A 9318-nucleotide genomic window follows, 5' to 3' on the forward strand; every position below is an offset into this window, starting at 1 on the left:
CTCTAAATACACTGCATAACATGTGCGGGGAGAGGTGAACTATAAGAGCTTAGAAATACCCACCATGGTTTTCCTCTCAGCATCATGTCTTAGTCTATGTTTTCTTAGTCTATTATTCTAGGCTCCAATGTCATTCATTCAGATGGGGAAAAGGAGAGTAGCCTAGTTCAGGATTTTAAGAAGTGGATATGGGCCTGAGGACTGGCAGATTCCAACTTCCTTACCCCAAAGAAGGTCAGGTACTGGAGGAAGAACGGATTTGTTAACACGGTTATGATAACAATGATGGCAAGTAGAAAAGGGAGCATGGCGGCCAAGACAGCCACGATGGTGAGTCAAGCATCTGAGGAGAGGGAGGGCCTCAGGTTCGGAAGTGCACACCGCCCAGGTTCAGACCCAGACTGGGAAGGAGAAAAGCAGGGGAGGGGGAGTCGTTCCAGGATTGGGGGTGTTTGGGAAGGGGGTGAAAAGGAGGGAGGCAAGAGGCACCAGACGCACAGGCAGAGCAGCTGCTGAGGGCAGGCTTCCAGCAGGGCAGGGGGATCTCCAATAGCTGAGAAATATCCCCAGGGTCTTTTCAACTTTCTAGGAAGTTAGCACAATGCTGGGAAGCAGTAGAATAAGTCATCCTTCATAGCTAAATAGGATTCTCATCCCTACCCCAATTCTCTAACCCAACCTTTCTTTTTATTTTTTTGCGGTAGGCGGGCCTCTCACTGTTGTGGCCTCTCCCATTGTGGAGCACAGGCTCCGGACGCGCAGGCTCAGTGGCCATGGCTCACGGGCCCAGCCGCTCCGTGGCATGTGGGATCCTCCTGGACCGGGGCACCAACCCGCGTCCCCTGCATCGGCAGGCGGACTCTCAACCACTGAGCCACCAGGGAAGCCCCCATCCCTTTCTTGAATTGAGCCCATCACACAAAAAAAGTATGCCCACAAGAAATAGTTCCACACACCAAAACCCACATTGGAGACCCAGTTTTGGTACCAAGAAAACCATTCTTAAACTTGGACCTTTCCCTACTTCTTTCAGGTTCAAGTACCTTACTTCTTTCCTCTGTTCTAAGCCCTTGCAATCATGTCATTTAAGAAAAACTACAACAAGCAACTAAGATCATATTGAAATATCAGTTTAGTTTTTCCAACGTAGCAAAATATCAAAACGTTCCTTAGTATCGTCACTCAGTACCTTCTAACACGTACGATAAACTGTGAGAACACTAAACCATGCGAGCATGTTAGAGATAACATCATGAGCTCCAAAGCTCAAAACTGTAATTGTTGCATAGACATTTAAAATTGGAGTTTATGACACTGAAGTATCCCACAAAGTCAAGATAGCTAGCTACATTTGAGGGTTTTGTATGCTATCTGATTTAGTGGCCAAAACCATATGATTGCTCGACTTACGCTCTTACCTATAAATTTATTTAAAACATACTTAAAGACCTCAAAACTTATGAAAGATGCCAGCTTAATAACACTCCCATGGGAGTTTTAATTACACTAACGATGTTCAGAGTATTGACTATGAATTTCCCAAAGTCCTAGAAGTTATGGGGGTGGGTGGAGAGCTAATCAAGCATAATGCTCTAGATTGCTTATAACCCTCCCCTTCCGCCTCCTCCTTTTTCTTACATTTATTGAAGTAGAAATAATGACTCCATCATAATGTGCTTGCAAATCCTGTATTTTAGATAGGATGAGTTTTGCCCCATTGAAGTACAATACGTAATACTCTAAATAGCAAAATGCACTCGAAGGAGATTTTGCAGAGATGATAATAAATCTTGTTTTTCTCAGAAGTTATCAAATGTCTAATGTTAGCCCTGACATTTTAACGCAGAGTTCATCACAAATAGGTCCTTCCTCCTATGTTTATGTGAAAAGATTATACACTGTCCTCCCTCATTTCAATGATAAAAGCCCAATATTCCAAACGCCCATTATTCTTCACTCTGTATATAGCCAGTATGGGTTTGTGTTTTGAACTTCCTTGTGTCTAAATCAACCAAAGAAAGATTCAGGACCTGATTCCACAAGAGCAACCGCTGAGAACAGTAAAGACCATTATTTCCTCTCCCACTGCTGGCAGAGGTCAGCATCCCTGTCATTAGCCATGTCATAACATAATTGTATTACTACTCCTTCTGTGGGCAGATACTGAGCAATAACGGAACACATCATATCATTGCAAAAATGAAAAAGTGCCACTTCTTTGTCCCAATTTAGCATAAAATCAGTGAAAACAATCTTCAGAAATGACACTGCACTAAGAAACTGAAAGGAACTGTTATTACTCTGTGGGTATATATTTAAACTGATGCTCTGACATCTTCAACTAGAACCAAAAAAGAGGACCCTATTTTACTACTGGACTCCAATTGTGAGCTCCTATAATCCAATTTCTTTTGGTAACATTCAGCTCAATTAAGGGATACACTGTTACTTAAAATGGCCTTAATTAGACGAAACTCCAGTGTGGTACCCATCTCTCAATGTCTGAAATATAGCCATGCTTTAAGTTGCCAGAGGTGACCACTGTTACTTCCAGCCTACATGTTTCTGTCCAGTCTATGAGCTACACTGCTATTTCAAAGGCTGACCTATATACAGCAACGTGCCATCCGTTCTGGCTGTTTGTATAAGAGATGCCTCGCACAGTTGCCATAACCAGCATTGTTGCATTGTTCTCACTTTTCTCCTGCAATGGGCTATGTGAAAATGGAGGCCAGTTTGCATGGTGATGTGCTCATAACATAATGTGCTCTTACGATAGAGCGATACTAAATTAAACTGTTTTCCAAAAAATTCCTCCCACAGAGTTTATTAACTGAACAATGTAAGTAGTGTTTTGGCAAAATCTATAGAGCAGCAGTGCTGGAAAATGTCAGCAAAGTGAAACAACCTCATTTTAGTTTAGAAAAGCTTCAGGAAGAGGATATTCATTTTCTGGATTAGGGTCTCTTCTGACATTGAAAAAAATGTCACTGGAGAAACTAGTTATAACTGTGTGATGCTAAAGATACTGGTTCCTCTGGGATTCAGCACACTGACTTTAGTACAGTGTTGACAGATTTTAAATAAAGACAATTAGTAATTTATGATCTTATCATCCTACTGAAAACAAATAACCTGACAGAGTGACTGTTTCTTGTAATAAACTACGTATTCATGACACCTCTGAAAGAGACAAGGTTTACTTTGCAGTCTCCTCTCTCTGGGAGAAGTCAGGTCCAACTTGTTTTTACTAAATGTGGATACAGATTTCTTATTTCACCTCTTTCAAACTTCTGCCCACCTTTCAGGTCCCTGCAGATCTACCTGAGTCACGGTAAAAATGAATTCTGGTTGACTACATTCTAAGCAACTAAAACTGTGGAGTTGGACAGAAATTTTGTGCCAATGCTAATCATGATGGAGTAGAAAACACTAGTGCCCGGGTTTTCTGGGGCCTAGCAAACCTACTCAGTACACTGAATATAAGCTGGGATCAGTGACAAATATATTTGTTAGACTGCTACCCAGAGAAAGGCAGGAGCAGACATCCTGTGAGAAACATTTCCATGAAGTCTCTTCCGACTATTAAAAGTGTATCTTATGACTGTGCATCTTTAAAAATCCATTATTCCCTGGATAAGTAAAGTAGAAGACTTGCATCTAGTCTATAGAAAGGGTGGCTAATTTGCATTTTAAAAGAACAGTTTGCTCCTCATACACCGGCTGACTTAAAAGGAACTTCAATGAGCTAGTAAAGAAATTCTGAAGACTTTCTAAATTAATTTATTCAATTCACAGCACAACCCACTAAAATTATTTAAAGCACTTAATTGGAAAATGATTTAATATATTGGAGTAATTCTTGATTTTCCAAAGCATTTAACTTTTAAATTAAATCTGACCCTACTATCACAAGAATGACGAGTGAAATGTGTATCCAAGTCATTACCTTCTTTTTGGAGCCTAAAATCACTGATACATTTAATAGGATTTGTCCAGTTTCATTGCCAAAATGTTTCTGACCTTTTGGTTCCAATTACTACTGCGGAATATGTCTTTACCATCCAAGATAAGACTGCTACTTTATTATTATTGTTAGTACTAGTAGTGTTATAAGCAAAAATAAAATGTTGCAAACACAAAAGACCTGCTCATTAAGGCAAAACAGACTGTATTACCAACAAATAATGAAACTTCATCACGCCAACTTCTCTCGCCAAAGTTACCCATGCCTTCCAACTTGCCCCTAGTTAAAAGGGCCCCTTCCTGCAGGATGAAAAGCCTTTCTGCCTTGCACAAGACTAGATTTCCCTGGTTTCTAACTTGCCTAAACATCATCAACACATGCATATCCCTTTTCCTGGGTTTTGCACTGTACACACGGCATCGGGGAGTTTCTCCACGGGGTGATATAACTCACAGCTGTGTGTGTGTGTGTGTGTGTGTGTGTGTGTGTGTGTGTGTGCGCGCGCGCGCGCGTGTCGACTGACCAAGACTCGGAGTTGCGAGTTCGTTGCGTGATGGGGAGCCCGGGGGCTGAGGATGCAGCGCGCTAAATACCTCTGTATCGCGTAAAAAAGCTGTTTGATGATGACTCGCCACCAGGCAAATGTTACTAGTCCCAACGATTTATCCAGCGGAATTCATCGAGGGGCCGACACGGAATTGCTTGCAGGGGCTGGGAGTATCTGACAGGGTTACCACGGAGCGGGAACTGGGCGTCTAAACCTCTCGCCCTGAGTCTCAGAGAACTCCATTCTCCCCGCCACGTTCACCGGGCGGGACTGCTTAGACACGTCCAAAAAGCCCGAGGCTAGGACAGCCGTGGACCTGCGGCTGCTCTCGGAGTCTGGTCCCCGCGCGTTCTCCCTCCGCGGGCTGAGAGTTCGAGGAACCCCGAGAGTCACTCCCTCCCTACGTACGCCCTGACTGCTGCATCCTTCGGACGAGCGGACCTCCGCGGTAGCCCGGTCACCCTCATGGCCCGCCTCGCCCCGGGCCCCCGCGGCCTCGGCACCTGGGGTCACCGGGCTGTGAGCATAGCCCAGCCCGGGACCTGCTCCAGCCCCGCGCCGAGGGCGGCAGCTTTGGACGTGAACGCGACGCGCTCGCCCGGCTCCTAACAAACTTGCTGTTTCTGCGCGCACCCCTGGGCGGGAGCTGTCCCCCGGCCCCGGCGCCCCGGCGGCACCCCGGCCCGCAGGCCGGCGCCCGGACCGGTTCGGGAAAACAAAAGCGTTGCGGAGCGCTGTGCCCGGCGGGGGGCGGGGGCGTCTCCCGGGTCCCGGCACCCCGACTCCCGGCGGCTCCCCTGGCAACTAATCCCGGGCGGGGAAGCGGTGCCACGAGCCCCCACCGCCGGGAGAGCAGGGAGGGAGGGAGAAGGGGAAACCAGAAAATAAACGGAATTCTCCCACTCTCTGTCTGTGTTCCCGGACCCCAGACACACCCCCAAAGTATTCCGCCGTTCTTTCCTAATTTTTTTCAACACCCCCCAGGCAAACCTAGGCAGGGAGCCTTAGTCGCAAACAGCAGGAAGAAAAGGATCGAGCAAATCGTGTCACTTTCCGCACCATCGCGGGGGCCGGGCAAAGCCCGGGAGCGGCTCCGCAATATTTACTCCCCGAGGGCACGCAGGGCAGCCGCGGGCTGCGAGCCGAGCGCGCCCGGGACCGGCCTCGGGCGACCGACCGCCCGGCCGCCCAGCGGGCTCGCCGCCGCCGCCCCCCTCCCGGGACCGAGCACTCAGAACACGGTGGAAACAAAAGCAGAGCATTCACCTTGTTGCAATAGTAGGGGTCCAGGCAGGGAGAAGGTCCCAGACAGGGAGCGTCGGGCGCAGCGGCGGGCTGGGCTGGAGGTGGATAAAATCTTACGTCCATTTCACTTTCACATCAAGCAACTCCTTTTCTTTGCCTTTTTCAAAAAAGTGTCCAGCAAAACAAGCTTAGACGGAACAGAGAGAGGTGTCTGGACTCAGGAGTAAGAGAAACACCTTCCTTCCCTCACATCCGTTTGTGGTTTGTTTAAGAAGAAGAGGAGAAAAAAAAAAAAAAAAGAAAAAGAAAAGGGGGGGGGAAGCGCTCAACTCTCCCCCAAGCCGCGGCGCGCACCCGTCGGCGCCGAGCGCGCAGCCTGCTCCGCCGCCGCCGCCTCCCGGCCCCGCCGCCGCCGCCGCCGCCGCCGCCGCCGCCGCCGGGCAGGTAACTTCATGCGCTCATTGTCCCCCCCGCCCGCCCCCCATCCCCGCCTCCCGCGCCCCTCGCCGCCCGGCACACGCGCTAGCGCTCGGGCTCTAGGTACTGGGCGTTTTATTGGAGTCTCTGAGTTGCTCTGCTTTGAGTTTATTTTCTCCACCTTGGAGGCCTGGGATGGGGGGAGGACTGGAGAAGGAGACGGGGCGGGAGGTGGGGGGGTGTGAGCGCCCGGGGCCGGGCGGGGTGGAGTGCGCGGCACGACGCGGGCTGCTCGCGGCCCAATGGCGGCCGCTCGGGGCCGGGGGCCGGCGGAGGGTGGAGCGAAGGAGGAGGAGGAGGAGAGCGCTGCCGGGCCCGGGCCGAGGCGGCGGGACCCCGGGGACCCTCCGCTGCGCCCGGGCCACGCTCCTCCGGGCCAGCGCGCCGCACACAAAGGGGCCGGCGAGCCCGAGCCAGCTGCGACCGCGGGGCACGGCGGGGAGCGCGCAGCCAGGGGGCGCTGCGGCGCAGCCCGCCCCGCAGCCCCGCCCCCGGCCCCGCCCCGGCCCCACCCCGCTCCCACCGCCCCCTCCGCGGCCGTCCCCACCTCTTTCTCTGCGTCCCGCACCTCCCGCGGCGCGGCCGTTCCCCACCCCGCTGTCTGCTCCCCCAGCCCTATTCCCACTCTCTGGTGGAGGTGACTTTTCCGGGCAGCGCCGCTCTCGGGGCTGGGAGCCCTCAGGGAGCGCCAACCCTCTGCGTGCTGAGAGTGGGCCACTGTCCCAGGGACGCGAAAGGACTGCAGGGTGTGGATGGGCTGGAAGGGTCTCCCCTCTCCTGCTGCTCGCTCCCGCCTCCAGCCCTCCCCTCCGCGTGATCTCTGTCCCCCAGGAGGGTTTGCGAAGGCTAGGGCTGCCTTAAGGACTCGCAAAGACCACAGGGGTAGTTCAAAGGGTAAATAGAAAAACAATGATCAGCACACAAGATTGGGCTAGAGGGAAAACACGTGGGCTTGCTAATTGCCCATTACTGGATTCTTGTCCTTTTCTAGTTGGAAGCCCAGTAATTCTCTTGGAGGTCCACGGAAGACCTGGAATCAGCCTCCCTATTTCTCTGTTCCGTAAGTGGGACGAGGACAGCTCCAGTCACGTTTTCCCGCCTTACTTCTCAAACCCGGAAACTTGGAACTTCGTGTCTCCTGGTGGTTGGAAAGTTTGGCGGATCTTGGCCGCTGTCCAACAGATTTATTCCCGAGGCTCTGTCCTTGGTGGGAACTCCAACAGGAGTGGGCGATAGTTACCCTCCCAGGAGGGAGCAGCCCCGAACACTGGACCCAAGGCCCTACAAAGAAGCCTGGAAATACTTCATCTGTTCCACTTGTTTCTGGCGCCAAGAAGGATACTAATAACATTTCACCACCGGGCACAGCCTTCTAGTGCACGTTGATTGCCAACTGCTCCGTATAACTTTCCCATAGCTATGTTGCTTCCTCTGCAATTTAGAGCATCAGTCACGTACAAGCAGAGAGATCTGAAAGAAAATCTATGAGGACAGTATAAGGAATGATAAAATGAACATCACTGGGCGTCTATACATGGCTCCTTTAGGAACATTTTGTTAAGCATTGCTTTATACTTCTTACAGCCTTTTTCTTGTAAGCCATGGTTTTCTTTCTTCCCTTCATCATTTTTTTAAACATCTTTATCGGAGTATAATTGCTTTATAAAAAAATATGGAACGCTTCACGAATTTGCGTGTCATCCTTGCGCAGGGGCCATGCTAATCTTCTCTGTATCGTTCCAATTTTAGTATATGTGCTGCCGAAGCGAGCACACCCTCATCATTTTTATAAGTGGCAAGAATCCAGCTTTCTCCCTACCTCCAGATTAACATGGTGCAGATTGGTGTAGGGAGAGAGAAGTGTAAGAAAAAATAATTTTTCCCCACTGGATTCCGAAGAGCCTCCATATTTCCAGATCATTCAAGGCACAAAATAAAAAGTAGAAAATATGTTCTTTCTTTAAATAAAGGTCTTTATAATAAAATTTAAATGAAGTTTTGTGGTTTGTAACATCAGTGTTCAAATTTCAATTGTAGATGCTAAAATGTGCCTATATGCATTTTCTTCCATGATTAAAAAAAAAAACTTTTAGCTTTAAATTAAACATTTCTAAGCTTAAATTTCTGTCAGCGATCCAGCATTTATTACCATCGTATTACATCTCTTCAAAATTGGATTTTTAAAAACTTCCTTAGCATCTGTAATTGATTTCTGTTCGATGGCCTTGTGAACATCAGAAGATGAAATAGTTCAGGGCAGAAACAATATTATCATCCACATCTTGACACCTGGGGGAAGATAACGATGTCTCCACTTTGCTCCACAGACTTACCACTTTCCTCTGTCTCAAGGGAAAATCCACGTGCAGTGTGTAGAGTCAAAATGATGTGTTTGTGTGTGCGTGGCGTGGTGTCGTGGGTAAGAATGTGAACCGTTGATAAAAAAGCTCTTCGCTCCAATCACTCATATATGGAGAGTAGCCCCTGAAGGTCAGTGGGGAGTGGAGATGAAAATGGTGCGAATGATCAGTCATGCCTGTGTGATGATGTCTCCATAAAAATCCCAAAAGTACGGGGTTCAGAGAGCTTCTGGGTTGGTGAACAGTGGAGGTGCTGGGAAAGTGGTGGCCCTGGAGAGGGCGTGGCAGCTCTGTGCCCCTTCCCAGGTACCTTGCCCTCTGTAGCTCTTGCATCCGTTTGTTCCTCTATATCCTTTGTTATACCCTTACATATTCAACTGGTAAACAGTAGTCAACTGTTTTCCTGAGTTCTGTGGGCCACTCCAGCGAATTAATCAAACCCGAGGAGGGGGCCATGGGAACCTCTGATTTATAGCTGATCGGTCAGAAGCACAGGTAACAACCTAGACTTGCAATTGGTATCTGAAGTGTGTGTGTGTTTGGTGGGGGGGTGGGGGGTGGCAGTCTTGTGAGAATGAGCCCTTATCCCGTGGGATCTGATGTTATCTGCAGGTAGATAGTGTCACAGTTGAGTTCAATTGCGGGACATTCAGCTGGTGTCACAGAATAGCCTGATGTGGAGGAAACCCACACATCTGGTGTCAGAAGTGTCAAGTATACTA

General features: G+C 49.2%; 1 protein-coding gene across 1 annotated transcript in view; it reads right to left on the reverse strand.

Moving 5' to 3' along the window:
- TOX (thymocyte selection associated high mobility group box) overlaps window positions 1-6318 on the reverse strand; it is a 297453-nt gene extending 291135 nt beyond the window's left edge. Inside the window, exon 1 of the mRNA XM_082858836.1 lies at window positions 5781-6318. Coding sequence (XP_082714962.1) covers window positions 5781-5882 — 102 coding nt within the window. The 5' untranslated portion in view covers window positions 5883-6318. The remainder of the gene's footprint in view (window positions 1-5780) is intronic.
- Between the last annotated feature and the right edge of the window lie 3000 nt (window positions 6319-9318).

Source organism: Leucopleurus acutus (genome assembly GCF_964270905.1).
Source record: "Leucopleurus acutus genome assembly, chromosome: 17".
Classification (NCBI taxonomy): Eukaryota; Metazoa; Chordata; class Mammalia; order Artiodactyla; family Delphinidae; genus Leucopleurus; species Leucopleurus acutus.